This window comes from Hydra viridissima, unplaced genomic scaffold (assembly GCF_058129835.1).
Source record: "Hydra viridissima isolate aposymbiotic clone 2 unplaced genomic scaffold, HvirCarnegie_v1 scaffold_1, whole genome shotgun sequence".
Lineage (NCBI taxonomy): Eukaryota > Metazoa > Cnidaria > Hydrozoa > Anthoathecata > Hydridae > Hydra > Hydra viridissima.
The window spans coordinates 36,955,020-36,976,230 of record NW_028324300.1 but is presented as its reverse complement, the minus strand read 5'-3'; the positions used below and the strand labels follow the sequence as shown (position 1 = coordinate 36,976,230).

The following is a 21,211-nucleotide window of genomic DNA, read 5'->3' as shown; positions in this document are numbered from 1 at the left end:
ATTCATTGATAAAACTGAAAATAATTGTAATTCTCTGCTAAACATTAGTTAAAAGGGTGTGAAATTAAACTGTTACGGAAAAAGGTGTTCATGTAAAAGAAAAAAGGTGTTGGTGCGTGATACTATATGAACACCTATAAGGTGTTGCCGTTAAAAGGTGTTGATGTAAAAAAAGGTGTTCTTGTTACATTAACACCTAATAGGCGTTGCTGTTAAAAGGTGTCGATGTAAATAAAGGTGCTTATGTTTCATAAGGTGTTCATGCAATTGCGACACGTTTATGACGCACATTTTTATTTATTTAAAAGTAAACATGATCTTCCAAACCTTTCTGTTTACTCATAATTAGCATGTTTTAACAAAAGAATTTGCAATTTAGTTTTATGAAAGAAAAGTTCCATGAGCGTTAATAATATGTTTTATAATATAACCTATCATTTTATATTATATACACATTAAGACTCTAAATACGCAAGCATATTTTATAACATAAAAGTTATCAGTAACAAACAAATTCATATATTTGAAATAAAATTGTAATACAAGTTTTTAATTTTTTTTTTTTTAACTTTGAAACTATATTCGACTTTTTGCAACTAAACGGTTGTCATGCTGACTAACAGAACTTGCATTAAAATGGAATAATAGATATCTGCTCTCCAGACATTTGATGAATGATTATCTAAAAACGAGCAAAAATTTTTATAATTTATTACTGAAAAAATATAATAATAGTAAATACTAAGACATATTCCTAATATATTTCATTTTTAGTTATTTTCATAAAAGAAAAACTAGGTAATGTTACTTTTTTATTTACTTTACTTTTTTCCATCTGTAAATGATGAGAAAAAATTCTCAATAGAGAGCTCTTTCTCTTAAATATTTTCAGTAGGAAGTTCAATCTTTTGTTCAACCCATTGTTGTTTTCTATTTATTGTACCCCTGAATAAACTAAACAAAAATCGTATGAGAACAAATATGATCTTGATAAAACAATTGATATACAAAATAAAAAAATCACACAAATATATTTATATACAATGTATAATAATATCTAACACTGCATTTATCAAATAGGTTCCTGAAAGGTTTTTGAAAACTTTTTCATATCATCTTTTTAAATCAAAGATCCTTTAAATAGGCAAAAGTTTATACAAACAAACTTTTATTTTTTATAATTTCTTTATTAGTTTTATTTTTCCTTAACTATATGGTGCCTTACAATCAGTAGTATTATTTGTATGATGTATTAACTGATTTTAAGACTCTGACGAGTTGTAATACAGCTGATTATACTCAGTTGAATTTGAACTAAGAATCGAAGCCTTATAATCAATTAAATATAATCAGCTATTTATTTTATAAATAATTTACAAACACAAAATATGTGAATGTGACAAAAAAAAATTAAACCTAGAACAATTTATATAATAAAAAATGTTAAAAAAACATAAAATTATTAAAGTAATATGTTAAAGATAAAACCAAAAATATATTTAAACCATTTTAACAAAGTCATTATAAAAGTAACAAAATAGATTTTACAATTTTGATGTTATTCATTTTTGTAATTTGCATAATTATTTCTAATATTTCAAAAACTGCCTCTTGTTTTTTACAATCTATTAAATTAAACGCTACACTCAAAGAAGTGCTGACAAGAAGAACTTCAATTAAGTTTGCACAGGGAATAGAAAATTTATCAACTTTAACTGCAAAATCTCCATTTTCATAGTGAAGACGAATCATATTCTATAAATAAATAAATCAAAAAGATCAATATAAGTTATTTTTGATGTCAATAAAAAAAAAAAAAAGGCAGAACAATTTTAACTAGTATAGTTTCATAAAAGATATATGCATTTAAAAACAACTTATATTTTATATTAACTTGCTTATTAACTACGCAAATAATACACTAAAAACAATAAATAATACAATAGATTATGCAATAATAATTATGCAATAATACAGTTATACGATGGGGTTTCAAGGCTTAACAATAACTTTAAACTAAATTACCATTATTATTAATTTTACATTAAATGATTTAAGAAATTTTGAAAAAATTCAAATTGCTCTTGTGGAAGATTCAAGAAACCGTGTTCAATTTGTTTCTCCATGTAGTACATCAAAGCTTGTGTTTTGAAGTTAAAGAGTTGAAAGAGGGTTGTAACAATAACTAAAAAATGTAGCTCCACAGGCCTTGTAAAGGGAATTCAAAAAAAATTTAACTTTAAAGTTAAACTTACCTTATCAGTAAATTCTACAAGTTTTTCACGAGATCTAGCCACAATAAATTGAAATCCAATTGTATATGAATCGGAAGAAGACATTCTAGCATTTACCATCTTTACCAGATTAAGAAGAGATGAATATCTCTTTAAAAATAGGGCCCTTTTCATACAAATATTTCTTAGCGAATCTTTCATTAAAACTTGAACCTCTTCAAAGTCTAGTCCATTATCCTTGTACGGTGAGCTCTCGTTTAACTGATACACTTGGAGCATTCTCTTGCTTTCATTATATACCTAAAAAAATATAATTTTTGACAGTTACCACTAATAAAATGAGGATACCAATAAGGATATTAAGGAGATTTAAGGTGACATTTCCCCAATTTTTAAGGAGATTTAACCCTGAGCAGGAAAATTTTCATTAAAAAATAAGGACAACTAAGGAGAAAGTCATTACTTTTTACGCATTATCTTTGTTTTCAAATAGACAGAAAAACGTCAAAAACAAATTAGGTAAAGAAATTCTTACATTTTCAGCTGATAAAAAGTAGGACTTAAATAGTTCCAACTCTGTCAAAAATCCAACAGTTTCTCTTGCATTATTACGTTGCATGAAAGTTGTTTCCATTAAAACCTCTTGTTCAAGTGAGGTTTGAACATTGTTTGAAATTGTAACAACCTAAAGTGTTTTATTAAAATATGTAATAAACATTTATACAATCAAAAGTATGCTAATTTATAAAACAGATATAAAGCTAATATGCGGTACCCAATTTTTTGTGACAATCTAGGAATTGCAATTTAAAAAGATTGGGAGCAAATAGATAATTCTAAATTTATATATGCCTCATTTACAACTTCTGTTACTTCATTAATATTGCTTATAAGTCTTAATGGTTCATTGATATCACTGTCACTTACTGCTCTAAAATAGATTAGGACACAAAAGAAATATATAATATGATTATAAAATAAAAAAAAATTATTAAATTGAACAAGGATTGATCATCCATATCACATTTTAAAAATCCGGAAAACTGATTGCGTAAAATATCTGGAAAAATCCGGAACATATTTTCCATTATTTTCTTCTTAATCTTGCTTTGAAAGTAAACAAAGAAAATCAGGAGAAATTAATGAAAACTGACAAACTTTTCATCTTTTTATAGATATTTAATTTAATTAGGTTTTAAATTTTTAAAGATTTTTAAGGAGGAGTGGAAACACTGCGATAAAAATATAAATGACATAAAAATATATCAAATACATAATAATCAAGTATATATCTATATATATAAAACCTCTTCATTGCCTTTGACACAGCAGCTTTTGCATATTTCTTTCGCTTTTGAATAACAGAGTTACAATTCATTTTTCTTCTATAATTTTTGAATCTGCCAATAATTCTTTGGTGGAAGCATTTCTAGTAGTAAAAAAAATAAATTAACATTTTTCTTTTCTAGTCAATTTAATCGTGTATTGTTTTGTATAGTTTCCATTATTACTTAAAATGATATTAAAATATAAAAAACTTTATAATTTAAAATTCAATTTACAATTTATAATTTTATTGAAATTTTATTCATAATAAATTAAAAATCACATGTTATGTTTTTTAGATTTACTCAATTTATTTAAAAGTCATAACACATCTTTAATAAAAAATTTTTATAATAGTAATAATAAAACTTTACATTTTTTCAGCAAGGATAAAATATTTTTAAACAACAAATGTTATAATTTAATTTTTTTAATTCAACCACTACACCACAGATTAGCTCACTGAATATTGAACAGCTTAGAACTCTGGGTACTTTTCTTGAATAACCATCACCTGCTCATTTGAAAGAATTCCATTTATATATCTATGATATTGAAACAAACTAATTTAGTTTAAGAACTTAGAGTTAAAATATTTAGATAAAAATCTATATAATACAACTAAAAGCACACGGATTTTGTTGATCAACATATTCCAATACTTTATGAAAAGTGATCCCAACCCAGTGGTTCATAAATTGACCATCTGCTAATATTGATTTGGCATCTATTATCCCACATGTAAGCCTTGCTTCCACAATTGTATCTGTTGGGATTTCAAATTTCAATTCTGGCCATTGTTTTGAAGAAATACTTTCATTTCCCACAACTTCTGATGATGATTCATTTAATGCAAAATTTGACTCTTGAGGTTCCAAAAAAACTAGTTTCAAATTATCATTTTTGACTAAAAAATCGAGGGTTTCTCCATCATCGATTTCTGCACCAGAACCATCATACAATTGTAGCAAATTACTGGACGAACATGGGAACTTATTGCCACATTTTGACTGCAAATCAGAATATGATGTGTATAGAATAACTTTAATTGTGTCACCTTTTTGTACATTAATTGATTGCATCTGCAAATATCGATGGTAATATATAACGCAAAAAGTAAATTAATTATTTTTTTATTAGTATATAATTAACTAATTAGTACTAAATTAGTATATAATTAATACTATCATTGATATTAATTACCATTAATATAAGATATAATCATCATGACCCACCTGCTGGCTTTATATGAGGGTAATAGGGAGGACGCAGGAGTTTGCCAGGGCCCTGGGTTTTTTCAAGGGCCCAAAAAGAAAAAAATGATAATACATAGTAACTAGTTTTGTTTAATTTTGAATAAAACAAATTATAAACATAAAAGGCAGAAATAGCAACTCATGAAAAATATTCATATGATAAATAATCGGACAATAAACTCTTTTTCTTTTATTTCAACAGATTTAGATGCACTTAATTTAAGAGAAGAAATGTCAAGTAAAGAAAATGAGTTTTTATGATGCTCTACAACATATGAGTTAACCAAAGGAAAAAATGACATTGCTATTTCTTAGCACATTGCATACCAAACATTGTTAATAGACATCAAATAATTTATTTTAACAGCTTTTTCTTCGCTTAGAATCAAATAAGGAGATTCTGTCAACTGTTTTCCCTGGACTGTTAATTTTTCTGTATGAAAAATTGTGTTCAAATATGGTTTAAACGGTTCAAGAAGTACTTCTTGAGCATGACGAAGAGATATCTTTGCATATGAGATAGATCCTGAAAAATAAAATATTTGTATTATATTGGATGAAAATAAACAAATATGTGATTCATCAATTATTATGATTGTAGCTTACCTGGAACAATATCATTAGTCCTTTCAAGAAGACGTCTACAAGTTTCATGCATTTGAAATCTTTTTGAAAATGAATATATAGGGTTTTTGAATTCATGACAAACTCTAACTAGCTTTATAAAAATCTGATGCCGTTGTTCAAAACGCAAGCACCAGAAAGTTTTTTATTGTTCCCATGTAGCTTGAAAGGTCAGGATAGTGAGTGATGAAGTTAAGCTTTGCTGCTACTCTTGTGCCATTATATGTTTTGATATAGTTAACAAGTTGTGGAATAAGAAAATCAATAAAACTTCACAATCGATAATCATCATATCCCAATAAGGTGCATCTTCATCATTGAAATTATCAAAAAGAAACAATGGCAAACACAATGAAATGGTTAGCATTTCACTAGCAGTAAGTGCTAACTTTGATGTCATATAATTTGACGTCAATATTAAATTCACTGGCAATTTTATATCTTTTAGCAATAAATTCATACCAATCAATGTTAGTTTTCTCTTGACCATGTAGTGATTCAAAAATGTTGAAATTACAACATGGCTTATTCCTTCCAAAAAATCATGCATGAAATCACTTGGGAAAAATGCAGGTAAAAATACATACGGTAAGTGTAAAAACGGAGATAACTCCAAACATCCATATTGTTGTTTTGTTTTATCAACAATATAAGATTCGTGAGTTCTTTGAAATACATTTGTGTTTTCCTGTTTAACACAGAAGTAACAACGTCTACATATGTATCCACTATGAAAATGTGATTGCAAACCAAGAAACGAATGAGCTGTTAAAATGTCAGCAGCCATAAAACATGCAATAACATGATATTCTTCATCATTTACAAAAAATGTATTAAATAATAAGTTGAACAAGTCATCAATAACTGGCTTAAAAAACTCATTGAGTGCAATGTTTTTAACCACTTTAAAATTGCACAATGAAGCTAAATGATAGTTGCTCATTTTAGATCCATTATTGTTTTGGTTTAAAATAGAAAAATAAATGGCTGATATTTAATGTATACCCCTGCTGGTACCTATTGGGTTAGATACCTCTACTCATCAGAATACAAACAAATGTATACTGTTTTGGCTGGATCTGAAAATAGCAGGATAGAACTTTGAAAGTAGTTTGATTTTGAAAAAGATAAAGAGTCCGGGTGCAAAATTATTTTACCCTTAAGAATACTTTTTAGGTTTTCTCCTAGAGGCACATGATAAAAAAAATCCTCACCAACAGTAACTTTCACTGCTTTTACATGACCAAATTCACCTAAATAACTATCAAACTTATCTGCACTCAAAAAATGTGATAAACACAAATCATTACTGTTGTCTCTTTGAAATTTATACAAGAAACATTGGGCATATGGGTTGTAAATTGACATGCCAGCCTGTTGCAAAAAACTTTTAAATGAGCAACATACATCACCCAATATATCTTTAACTGAATCACCGTGTAGTAAAAGTAACTTTTTTGATGTATTTTCAGAAACCAAATGATAATTCATAGTTATCATAAAAAACTTTTTTATCTCATCAAACATGTCAAATATGCTTGAGTCTTCTGCGGCTGAAAATTCAGCCACTTATAGACTAAAAATTGCTTCTGCGGCTGAAAATTAACGCATGCGCAAAGTTACATCGAGATGACAAATAAATGATAACATCAAAAAAAAATTAAATGCGCATATGAATGTATTGATTTTGATGTAAATAATTTATGAAAAGTTTTACAACATGTTGTTTATGTGATTAATTGCTATTTTTGACCTTGTTAACAACTCTGATTTTATCTCCCATTTTTATTGTGGAGAATTTATTATTTAAATTATTTACAGTTTATATTGATAAATATATATTACTTGTGATTTATAAATAGTTTTATAATATTATTATTTTTTATTTAAAAAATTGTTTGTTTTAATACTAATTGCGAATTCCAATGTTATTAAATTAAAGTTGCAATGAACAAAAACAAGTACTTTAATTATGATATAAATAAAAAAACATAAGATTAATATATTTAAATTATAATATAAGAACAATATAATAATAAAAAAACAAAAGATTTTTCTTTAAAGTTAGAAAATAAGAGATAAAACATTATAATTCTGTGATTGATATTTAATTTCATACCCATCAATAATAGGGGTATCCGGATAGCATATTCGAATTATCCGGCCGGATACCGAATAAACTTATAATAAAAAATTATCCGGTTAGATATGTTTGGACGAATTACGAATGTAATTCAAAAATTTATTATATTAGGTAGAGCAAGCGATAAATATTTAAAATAGCGAGTTTTGTTTGGAATTCAAATTTATTGATTGCTGTGGTAAAAATGCAAAAAAATCTGTTCAGAAGTCGTTTTTCACAACTCCTGGAAACTTTATAAAGATGAAAAATCTTTAAATAAAAGATTCTTTTTCTCACAAAAGTCTTAGTATAACAAGTGATAGGCACCGCCGATTCGATTCGTAAAATCCGCAAAAAGCCAATCCGACTTATTTTGCGGATTAAAACAGTCAGTTCGTAAAAATTTTTCGGATTAATAATCCGAAAACTAATTTACGAACCACTAGCGAATTTTTTTTTTGCGGATTCACTTTGCTGTTCGGATTGTTAATCCGAAAAATTTTTACGAACCACTAGCGGATTTTTTTTTTTGCGGATTCTCTTTGCTGTTCGGATTGTTAATCCGAAAAATTTTTACGAATCAATTAAACTTTAATTCGCTTAGCGAATTATACGAATCACAATCCGATCGCGTCACCATTAAATAGTGTGGTCCAATAAATTACATTTTTATTATGTGCGCGTCCTATAAATAGTGGATATCTCTTTTATTTTCAATCAGTCCTATTTGGAAATCTTAACCTACAACAATTCGTTCAACAGATCAAGTCTACTATTCTTCACTTACTAGTGATCGACCGGATCAGATATTTTGCCGGAACCGGAACCAAACCGGTAATAGATTCTAAATATTCCTAACCGGAACCGGAACCGAAAATAAATCCAAACCGGAACAGGAACCGAAACCGGAACCGAAAATAAGTAATGTATTTTTAAAAAGTTAGTTCTAATTTAAACAAAAATTAATGTAGTAAAAATAACTAAAATTTTACATTTTTTTAAAAAGTTTTTCCGAAACCCAAGGCATAGAGAAGCAGTTAGACAATCTAAAAAAATCATTTAACACCTAAATGATTTTTTGGATTGTCAAAATGCACATTAATCGTTTTCCCCTGTTCGAAGTTGCGCAATAATTTTTACAATGTGCGAAAAAGATGAGCTGCAGGAGCCAAATTCATCTTTAAGAGGTTCAAAATTGTCCATTTGGATCATGACAATATGTTTAAGAAAATGAGCTGGTAAGAATCAGAATGGTGTAACTTCAGCTCAAATAATAGCGATAAAAACATTACAAGATATGAATATTAATTTAAAGTTAATTTAAACAAGAAAATTACTTAGTTTTCAAACAAAGCCAAATTTTATTAACATTAATTCTCAAGCTTAACAACTAATTTAAAAATTTTTTTAATCATTTTTATCAAAATGATCATAACGGTATTATGCTAAATAAAGCTTTATAATATATATTTTCGGTAGCATTTTGAACCGGAATTCCGGCCGGAACCGAAATCGTAAATATACCCGGAACAGGAACCGGAATTTCGGTTCCGGTTGTAATTTTGGCCGGAAACCGGATCCGAACCGAATTCCGGTCGATCACTATCACTTACATTAATTACGGTAAGCCATTATTATATTATTTTGATTTAAAAGTTAAGAATATTTCAAACTGAATTTTTGCGGTTTTTTTTTTTTTTTGTGGATCGAATTCCTTTGCAAATTATTTCGCTTTGCGGATTGCTTCAATTAGTGGATTGGTCCGATAAAATTTATATTGTTATATTTCTTCTACTTAAATATTAACAGAAATAAAAATAGAAATAGAGATAAAAACTAGTTTTAAAAATTGTTACGTTCATTTCAACAATTAAGGCAAATAACCTTTAAATAATTAGTTCTTTTATTGAAAGCTTTATGCATGCCTCAAAAATATCATTTTTTGTTAAGACAAATATAAAGGAAAAACTCAAATAATCTGATTTATTCCATTTTTATGTTATTTCACTTTTTTCTTCTTTTGAGATGCCTAAGCTATCTAATATTTGAGAATTCTTCAACAAGGTGGAGGAAAAAAAGGCAAAATGTAAGGCCTGTGTCAAGCCAAAAACCGAGGTGTCATTAGATCTTGCTCACTAATTCAATGAAGATCTAAACAAAAGATTCGAAGGGGAGCTGAAGAATATTGAGTTCTTTATAGCTCATTTTTAAAATCCTAACAGGAAGGGGATGTGCTTTGTGGATGAGGAGGAGGGGGGGGGGGGGATTTGAAGTAGTCAAAACTGCAGTAAAGAAAGCTATGGAAGAACTGTCAAAAAAAGAAATTTTGGCCAGCCAAAGCACTCCTTCCCCTTCAATGCTGGATGATGAAAATGATGACAACTTTGATTTCACTGAACAACTGAGGAAGGAAGTGTTTGGTGCAGGTTACATTAATCCTGGAGATGAAACAAGCACCAAGAAAGCCATTTCTGCTGAAATTGAGGGGTATTTGAACTCAAAACCAGTTCCAGCAAATACAAATGTACTGGAATTCTGGAAACAAAACCAGTATATTTACCCAATAATGTCAAGGCTGGCCAGAAAAAACCTCTGTATACCTGCTGCATCATCAACATCTGAAAGAGTTTTCTCAACAGCAGGGAATATATACAGCTCTAGAAGAACCAATCATGCAATCTCAAAGATTGAGATGTTGGTATATATGAAAGAAAACACTAAGCAACTCAGTAAAATTCAAGACATCGTGTGGTCAGGAAATGAATTCGGAAAATGATTAACTTTCAGTGTGATTTTGACTTTTTTTATTTCTTAACATGGAAATCATTTCGTTTCATTGTATATTTGAATATTATAAATGAATAAAAATGAATCTTATTTCAAAAGCATTTTTATTCTGAATCCGTATAAATCCGTAAAAATAATATCGGTTCGGATTCCAATTCGAAAAAAGTTTTTCAAATTGCAATCCGATCCGAAAATATCGAATCGGATTGCAATCCGAAAAAATAATCCGAAAAAATTTTAACGAATTATTTTCCGATACATTATTTTCGGATCAAATCAATCCGTAAGTAATTTGAACCGTTTAGCAAAAATAATTCGGTGCACAATCCGCAAACCGATAAACAGTAACGAATCGGCGCTCTCTAACAAGTGATAAAAGATAAGTTTTACCCACCATAATTAACCCTAGCTACAAGCTCAAACTGCTCCCTGAGAATAAGAGAGAAATTAATGAAAGGAAAAAAAAGAGAGAACAAGGAAGATCAATTCTAATAGAAGCTTTTGTAAAATATTAAAGAAAGAAAGTAAATGATTTTAATTCTTGCTTTTTATAACTTCGAAAAATATAAAAGAAATGGAGGTAACAAATTCTTGTAGTCATGCATTCTAAAAACTTTTTTTTATTTTTACTATTAACTTTTTTTAATATTATATATATACTGCATATTGCAGATTTGCTGATTTAAGTAACACTGAAGTTAAACTGTTAAAGAATCTAGCCCTTAAATTACAAGCACCAATTGCATTTTCTCTGTTTTCGAAGAGATTATTGTTTAAAGGATGTTACCTCAACGTGAAAAAATGTTATTGTTTATACATCATAATGTAAATAAAATTATAGATTAGTGATAAATTGATGGATTTGTAATATATAATTTTAATGGTATTTTAATAACAATAACAATATTGAACAAAAGTCATTAAAATTTAATTATTTAAAAATATAACATTTAAAAATATTTATTTTAGGTTTTTTCGTTTTTTCCAAACAACATGTTAGGTACCAAAACTGTGTATCTTTATTTTAAACATGAAATATCCAGTGTATCGTAAGCCTGATAAAATTATTATTCGGCAAGATACCGGATATCAGATGACATCCTAACGGTCTTAGCACCGCGGCAAGAGCATTTAACAGGAAGTTCACATTTCCTTCCTAACTGATGTCGCAAAACTTGTCTAGAGGTGGGATCGTTTCAATTCTGCCCGAATATCTGGCCGGTTAGCTTATCCGGGACACCCCTGATTGATAATACTTACTAAATAATAAGCAATATCGTTTTAAGCAATCAATACCGTTTAAGCAAAAAATACCGTTTTAAGCAATCAATTTACAAATTCAATTTTATAATCATTTAATATATACAACAAATTATATACAAACAATTCATTGAACAAATTATTGTTTTGTAAGTTTAAAAATTTAGATGGTAATAACAAATTATTGTTTTGTCAGTTTAAAAAAAGGAAATAGAACATTATCATTCTAACGTCACGATATACTAAAAATGACCAACATATCCATAATAATTTAAAGTAATTGTTAACTAATCAATTAATTATCTACTAATTCAAAAATTTAATAAATTCCCCCATAGCTAACTGTTTTTTTGTTTTTCAAAATATCCATTAATAGCATCGTTCAATAACATTGATAAGTATTTCAAATCAAATTCTCCTATAGCCAACCGTCTTTTAATTTTTTAAAATATCCATAAATAAAATCGTTCAATAACATTGAATATCTGTATACATAACTATTTTACGATATTATAACGTGGAGGTGACTTCACAACATCTTTATAATCTTCAAAGCATTTATTAAAAAATAGTAACTACACATTAGTTATTTCCAAGATGTATTTAAGTCATCTTTATCTAAAAAAAAAAAATTCATCATAAACTAAAAATCAAAAATAATAATTAAAGTCTTATGAAGTCAAATTTTATAATATAAATAACTCAACAAATTAAAACTCAAAAAAAAAAAAAAAACTCAACAAAAAAAAAAGTTCTTCAATACAAAGTAGAAAAAAAAAAAAATTATAATTATAAAGTTATACATACAAAATAAAACGCCACAAAAGTAACTTAACAAAACTATTACTGTCCTTAACTTTTGTTTAAGGACAGTAACACTGCATTTAAGGACTTGTTTGTAATGCAATTTTTAAAATAAAATAAAGCTTGCTACACACATGTGGTAATTTCCTGCTAATGGTCTAACAGTCATCTAAAGCCAAAACAAAATCAATAATATCATACAGCTACAATTAACATATACAAATATTTTCATGAACTAAAGATAAAAAATATACTTTTGCATATAAAAAAATGTAAAACTCAAAGTTGATTTTTATATAGGATCTACAAAATAAAGCACTGTATTGTTAATCATTAACATATAGAAACATTTTTACAAACTACAAATAATAAATTCTTTATACAGATAACATACGGAAAGGGAAAAACTTGATTTTTAGATAATTTTTCTGAATATTGATAAAAAAAATAATAAAAATATTAATAATCAAAATAAATAATAAAAAAAAAAGAAATTTCATATATTGCAAAGCATTTTATTTCTTTTTTTAAATAGCAATTTTTCTTAACTTATTTTTTTGCAACACCAAGCACAACAAAAATCTAGACATTTCTGTTTATTGGTTGATAAGCAGCAGTAATGAAACCAACGCCCACAATCATTACTGCAGGCAATCCAGTCGATCAGAGAAATGTCCATCGGTGGCTCCTAGGATCCACATACAAAACAAATGCTATCATTTACATCCTTTTTTAGTTTTTGCCCTATATTTAAGGAAACTGTTTTTGATTTTTTTGTTATGCTTTGTTCTTTCAACTGTGAAGAGTATTTTTCTTTAATTTTAAAAGGCCTTGCACGTTTTCTAATCGGCCGACCACGAGATTTAGGCAGTTGTTAAAAATCTACTTAACTTAATCATGTTGTTGAATACGCATTGAATTTAGCACCTATTTTATTTTTTTCTCCTGATGTCAATTGAACATTTTTACAAAGCGTTGTTGTTTGAGGTAATTTATCTTTAAGCAATGTCAACTCTAAAACGTCTTTGTCTACAGCTGAGACTATTGAAAAATCAACAGATGATGTTGCGGTTGAATTAATGTTGTTGGCACATTCCAGAGATAACAAGGACTTATACAATGGTGTAGTCTCTAGTGGCATAACTTCTTTGTGTACAGCTGAGACTATTGAAAACTCAACAGTTGCGGTTGAATTAATGTTGTTAGCACATTCCAGAGATGACAAGGACTCATGCAATTGTGTAGTCTCCAGTGGAATAACTTCAGGTGTAGTGGGCATTTCCGGTTTCAGTTCATCAATAAGGTTTTGCAAACAAACATTCAATGCAGAGTTGTTTTGATACATTATCAACATTTTGAATTTTTCAACTGCCCTGATATTTCCATTAAAAGCAGAAATTGGTTGATCTGCTATGATGGAAGCTAAATCTTTAAGAACAACCATTACACTGTTAAATCTGTCGTTTCGGGTGTTTTTGGGAACATCAAAGTTTTTCTGTGTCACAGAACCGGTAGAAGAAAAAAACTGCTATATTTGCACCATTAGAAAAATATTGTGATGTCTCCTTTTTCCATCTAAACAAAAATACTTTTAAAAAATTGAGCGAATCAACTTTAAGAATTTATCAAAAAGTATTACAAACTATAGCTATATTAAAAACTATAAACTATACTAAAAACTATAAAGAATACTATGTAGCTTTTACTAAGTATTTGTTGTTTACTTTGAAAATAATATTTAATTTACTAAGTATATTGCTGTATATTCAAGATTAAGAACTCAAATTGTGAAAAATTCTAGTAAACAGACTAAATGTAAATACTACAAGTACAGTAGACCTCGAAGAAACTGAAAGTGGTTGAAAAAGCGGTTCATTAGTAAACTTCCAAACAGCAATAAGGTGACAACAAGGAATCCCCATTTGTGTTGGCATCCCACAAGAACAATTAAAGCCTTCCACAGTTCTTAAAGTGCCTATATCATTATAACTTACTTTCCACTGGTTATCAGATTTAACAACGGAATACTTTTTTGATCCTTCAACTTCTATTTGCTTAGAAATTAATCTTGCTGCATAGTCTGTGAAATGTTTGTAATATTCGGCGACATTTGGCTGAGATACAATTGCAGTTTTCAAAGTCATATCAAACTGACGGTGATGGGTTTCATATGTTCGAACGTCCATTATGGTCAATAAATTCTTTATTAAAACATCTAATGGTAATTGTGCTGAGCCCAACACTCGTTTTAGTGTGTTATGAAATCTTTCAATTCTGCTGTTAGTTCTATTCTGAAGATGCATTATGCTGGAGTCGCAAAATAAAGTTATGTTATTTTTATAGGGAACCCAATTTTCGATAATGTAATTGTAAAATTGCAATGACATATTTTGGATTTTAATTAGTTCGTTATCAAAGTCATCAGAAGATTTAGACTGTAGCAAAATTTCAAATTGGTTCATGCAAGACTTTTTATCATGCTTTCCATTAAGAGTTAAAAGATACTTATCAGCAGCCTTTAAGACATGGAAATAGCAAATGTTAATATGTATATTTGGAAAAACTGTCTTGATAACATTAATTTCTGCCAAATCTTTATCTACAACAAAGCAATGAACCCCTAATGGATCGTTTAGCTCCAAAAACAACTCCAGAAATTTCTCTAAATGAGCTTGATCTTCTTTAGCCAAAACACCAAATGCAACGGGTTGTCCCATTCCATTGTTATCTTCTATTAATAAAGTGTACAGTGGGTAACGCATTTTATTGGTTTTATATGTTGCATCCATTTGTATAACTTCTTTGTATTTTGTAAAATTAATTTGCTGTTGGACAGTCTGAAAAAATAAAACCTCAAAATGGTTATTGACGTCTGTTATAATGCGATAAATAACCCCAGGCTGTGTAAGAGCATTCAGAATAGTATCATTCACAGCGCCAAGATTTTTTAATAGTTTTTGTTTTCTGTTATATAAATCTTTTATTCGTACATGTGATCCTTCTCTATGTTAAACATCTGCTACAAGCGTTGGATTGGCATGCATAACAAGCATGCTGTCAATTTCTCCCTGTCGTTCTGGAATTGGCTTTCGGATATCATGATAGAGAGAATATATTTCTGAACAAATTGGGTGGTTTTTGTGTTCTAAATCGGCTTTGGTGACAAGAAATTTATTGAGAAGGCGATTATAAGTAACAGCAATTTTAAATTGACAGCCCTTGGCAAAGACATGCTGAACTTTTCTTTTCTCATTTCCTCGGCTTTTAAAATTACCAAAATGTTTACACTCCCAATATAATTGCCAGTATTTGATTTCCTGTGGAAGTTGACTGTTGATTCTAACCTATTAAATGAAATAAAAGTTTTATTTTTTTATTACATAAAGTTTATTAGTTACTGTTATTATAGGGGTAGATAAGACTTCATAACCGTGGTGAAAGCTATGTGTGCTTAAAAGCAAAGTGGTTTTACAATTATTAGAAAATCACCTATTAAAATTTATTAACGAAAACATTGATGGAAGATGGCGCACACTACTAAATTTTCATGTCATATGTGCTGAGTCTTTACAACATTAAAAAATTTTTATTGAATTTAAATACTCCAGTTTAAACTCTGCTGCCAATTTTTGTGACAAAGAAACAAATGGTAAAAAATAATTTACTAACCATCTTTAAATATGTAATTAATAATATATTTAACAGTAACAGATCGTAACAGATGTCTGCTTGTGAGTTATAGTTAAGTGTGTTGTTAAGTGTACAAAATATTACCACAAGTAATGTAACATGCAAAATAGGACTGCAAGTAGTGTAACTTACAAAATGGTACAGCAAGTAGTGTAACTAGCAAAAAGATATAGCAAATTTAAATAATGACATTTTATGATATATTTTTAAATGGAATAATTTTTTAGGTTGCAGAGGGAGAAGGACGCACCCTTTACCCCAAGTCAATGTATGCCCCTTCTAAAAAATGGATACTCTTATGTTGTTATGTGGTAAAAGGTATTGTTATATTAAAATGTATAACTTTAAATAATAACATTTTAAAATATATTTTAAAAAAATACTAATTCCTTGTGAAAATGGATTTTTACTGGAATTAGCATTTTTATTACCTAGGAGCTCATACTAGTGTTATGTTTTGATTGTTTATTCTAGATTAGAAAAACTTATAAGAATTAATTTGTTTCTTGGTCTTTTTACAAGTGTATCGATATTTGTATCAATTTTCTAATCTTTTGCACGAAATAATGGATAGAGCCCTAAGACCTTCTCGCTTCAATGCATTACCGAACTCACCTTCTGCAACAAAATTATTTAAGCATCGGCTTAAAACATTTGAATATTATCTTGATGAACTTCCTCAAGAACTTAACAAGCAAAAATTCTGAGAAATTTACCTGATGTTTATGAGATAATAAGCGAATGCCTGAATTATGAATCAGCTCAACTCAAAGGGTGGAGGAAGCATGCCCTCTCCGCCTTTACCTTCTCTCTTAGTCCATGCACCACTCATGTTTTTTTGTAAATTAGTAAAATCTAGTTATTTATTTTTTTTGGTATGTTTTACATCAATTTTTCCACACTTGTGTGGTTTAGATGGTTCTCTATAATGACATTTAAATGTCATTATGAAAGTGTTGAAGCAATGTTTTACAACTGCCTTTCTTAAAGTTAACATGATGCAGATTGTACTGGATAACATGTTACCAGTAGCAAGATAACCTGACCTGACATAATAATAATAATATATACTAGTTTGACTTTTTATTATTAAAGCAAACAATATCTATAAAAATGAATTCTTTTTGAAAGTATGTGTGATTAACCATCGCAATACACCCATATTTAGCAATAGTCAGGATTAATAAAACTTAAAAAGAAGTTGTATTAATGCAAATTATTACAACTTCTAGCATAGGTAAGCTACAAATTTAAAGAGAAAAACAAAAACAATTTTGTTAAATGAAATTCTCATTTATTAGGGGTAAAGATGGTGGTTGGATCCTGCTCTAGCCCCCCGTATACACCCAATGGTTTGAAGTAAACAAAATTTGTAGTCTACTCCTGCACCATCTTTTGATACCAAGTTATAGTCATTTAGATAACAACTGATCAAGTTATAGTAATTTAAAACCATATATAACAAAATCGGTACTAAAAAGCTCATAACATTTTGTTGAATTGTTCAATTTTTATAATTATTTTTGCAATTAAAATACTGTACTGTAGGGCTTTCTAAAGATATATAACATTTTACTGTTTAGTCAATTTAAAATTTTTATGTTACGTACCTAGTTGTAAGCATTTACATAAGAATTGAAAAAGTTATAATAATTTTAGTGAGAAAAAAAACAATTTTTGAGGTTAATCAACAAAAATATCAGAAATTAGTCACTAAAAACGTCATAACTTTTTGTGAAATTTTTTCACATATGATTTATTGATATTAAGCTCTTTCCAAAGATATATAACAACTTGGTATTTGAAAATTTTAAATAATAAGTAAATGAAGTATATGAACATAGCCTTTATTGAGCCTAAAATCCTTAAGTTGAAGTATATGAACATAGGCTTTATTAGGCCTAAAATCCTTTAAAACCCTATCCATTTATTTAAAAAAGTTCTACCTTTTTGTTGTAAGCCGCAACCGTCACATTATGTCTTTGCCTCACAGGATGAAAATTAATTTTACAGAAATTAGAGATGAAGATATCCGCTTCTACAAAATTCTCAAAAGATTTTCCAATCGATAGGTCGCTCATTGTATTTTTTAAATTATCTTCAAATTCTCTTCAAATTCCTAATAGATATCTCACAATGATATTTAAGTTAAGAAAATGAAGTAAATTAATTTGAATACTTGCGCATGCGTTAATTTTCAGCCGCAGAAGCAATTTTTAGTCTATAAGTGGCTGAATTTTCAGCCGCAGAAGATTTAATCGTCAAATATATCAGTGAGCTGGTCTGTATTTTTGTCACAATTTTGTATCAATACAAACCGGCAAATCCAATTGAATAGGTGATTCAATGTGATACTTTAAAATATTATGTTGTCGTTCATCTTGATGCCTTCTATAAACATGATTTTTAGCAACTACATAGTTTTTAAATTCAGCAGAACAAAAATGGTACGGTATTCTAAAAAAACATATATATGTTTGTAACATATATATATATATATGTATATATATATATATATATATATTTATATATATATATATATATATATATATATATATATATATATATATATATATATATATATATATATATATATATGTATATACACTGGCGAGCAAAAAAAAGTGAACAGTACAATTTTTCAGTAAATTATGTATTATTAATCAATTAAAAATATAATACATAAAATATATCATATCGCTTATATTAAATACATATACATACACATATATACGACTCATTTTGAAAAAAAAAATTAATATTTTGTGTGGCCACCACCATTTTTCATCACTTCATTTAATCGACGCGGCATCGACTCAATTAAATTTGCTATCAAACGGTCAGGTATCGTAACACAAACTTGTTTTATGGCTGCCCAAAGATCATCCAAAGATGAAATATTATTTTTATGGACCTCTTTATCCATATAGTCCCACAAATTTTCAATGGGATTAAGGTCTGGACTTTGGGCAGGCCAATTTTCAAAAAGGAAGATATTGTTATCCTTGAGCCATTTTTTAACTTGTTTAGACGTATGGCAAGTAGCATTGTCATGTTGAAATTTAATTTCATCCTCTTCTAATTCTTCCAGTGTGGGCAGCAAAGATTTTTGTAGAATACTAATGTATTCTTTGGAATTTATTCGTAATCCATCTTCGACTCTATGCAATCTGCCCACACCTTTGGCAGAAAAACAACCCCAAACCATAATTCCAAGATTACCCTTTACCGTTTGGTGAATACAATCTGGATTTAATTGTTCGTTCTTACGTCTAATGCACATCTGTGGACGATCTGAATGCAAACAAAATCGTGATTCATCTGACCATAATATTTTTGTCCAGTCTGTGTTTTTATTATTTTTTACCCAAGCTAACCTTGCCTTTTTATGGCGTGCTGTAAGAAGAGGTACTTTTTTACATGGGTTTTTTTTTGAACCCCTGATCTTTAAGACGCCTCGAAATTGTCCATCGACTAACCTTTTTATCATCAGAACACGTAAAAGTTTCTGCGATATGCGTCATAGTGGTTTTTCGATTTTTTAAAACATTGAATTTTAACTTGTGACAATCTCTTTCCGTCATTTTTCTTGGTCTGCCAGAACCTTTTTTTCTAGCTGTTGTTTTATTGTTTTTCTGACATGAAAGTATCTTGTGAACTCCACCAACACTAATGTTTACACCTTGAGCTTTCATAATTTGAATAATTTGGCGTATCGATTTACCGGACGCACTCATTCCAACAATGATTCCTTTTTGTTCCATTGTTAAATGAGGTCCTCTGTGAAAGAAAAATGATAATATTTTTAGAGTAATATATGAAGAAAATATTTATTTAATGATAAACTATGTATTCTAAATGAATATTTTTTTTTTCATAAGAATCCAATAGCATCAAAATTAAAGGGGATTTTTCATTTTAAATAAGTTAGAGGCATAAATAATAACCAAAATAAAAATAAAAAAAAATTACCTTTTATTTGGAGACATTTTTTTCCTTTTATTTTTTATAATAATAATATAGCGATAATACGACCTATTTCACCCACGCTCTTATATCAACTACAGATTTTGCTGACAACGTTCACTGTATTCATATCTAATGTTTAGAAGTTTATTCATGTTTTCTTTGAAAGATAAACGTAAATTCTTTGATAGTACGAACAAAAATAAACAAGCTTGTATGAGTTTCTGACCAGAGCTCTTTCATTTTATGCGTAAGCAGTCGCTGTTCACTTTTTTTTGCTCGCCAGTGTATATATATATATATATAACTTTCAACTCATATATATATCAATTAGATAATAACTTTTTAATTTTTACGTGTATGTGCATGTGTATATATTTTATTTAAATGATGAAAAGTTAAAGTACTTTTGTCCATAATGGATTCGATGATAGTGAGATATCAGATTGCCAACGGATTTGCATCTAAATGAACACTTGACACAAGGAAAAGCCATTGCAAATATTTTTTGCGCCAAATGACAAAAATTTTATTCTAAAATAAGCTTTTTGTTCGTTCGCCCTAAGAATTTATTTTTAAAGCTTTATGTTTAAAAAGGTGTCGACGTCGACACTTTTTTACGTGAACACCTTTTTTTTTACGCCAACACTTACTTTCTAAACAGTTTTTTTTTTTTTTTCTTCAACAACTATTACGTTAACATAAACACCAATATAGGTTCGTGTTTATATTATCAACACCTTTTTACGCTAACACCTTTTTTTTCAGACACGGACACCTTTTTCCGTAACAGTGTAGATGATTTTTGCACTCATGTGCGAAGACAAAATAATACCGGTTCTAACAACCCTCTGTTAGAACCGGTATTATTTTGTCTTCGCACATGAGTGCAAAACTCATCCCAGCTATCGCGGGCTTCGTCACATATATTTTGAAAGGGTTCTCTTAACAGTCTGATTAGTTCTTTCATCTCGCCCATTGGTTTGTGGGTGATGATCAGAGGTTATTATGTGTTAGATGGTAAATGAAAAAAACCAAAGCTCTTTTACACAGTTTAAAACTCTTTGCCTTGATCCGAAAAAAAATTTTTGGGTGGACCAAAGCGATAAAATAGCGGTAAAGCACTTGGAAACATAGAGTAC

The 21,211-nt window shown here is 28.6% G+C and overlaps 1 protein-coding gene and 2 pseudogenes across 1 annotated transcript; all 3 read right to left on the bottom strand.

Moving 5' to 3' along the window:
* Positions 1–900: 900 nt before the first annotated feature.
* On the bottom strand, positions 901–4,642 carry LOC145187658 (uncharacterized; annotated as a pseudogene).
* Positions 4,643–4,968: 326 nt separating this feature from the next.
* Positions 4,969–20,565, bottom strand: LOC149894791 (uncharacterized; annotated as a pseudogene).
* LOC149894792 (uncharacterized) lies at positions 15,413–18,199 on the bottom strand. Its single transcript, XM_090076963.1, has 2 exons — positions 18,050–18,199; positions 15,413–15,757 (listed from the first exon to the last, which is right to left on the bottom strand). The coding sequence occupies exons 1-2, from the start codon at positions 18,182–18,184 to the stop codon at positions 15,422–15,424; spliced, it is 471 nt and encodes a 156-aa protein (XP_089933089.1). The 5' UTR covers positions 18,185–18,199; the 3' UTR covers positions 15,413–15,421.
* Positions 20,566–21,211: the final 646 nt, after the last annotated feature.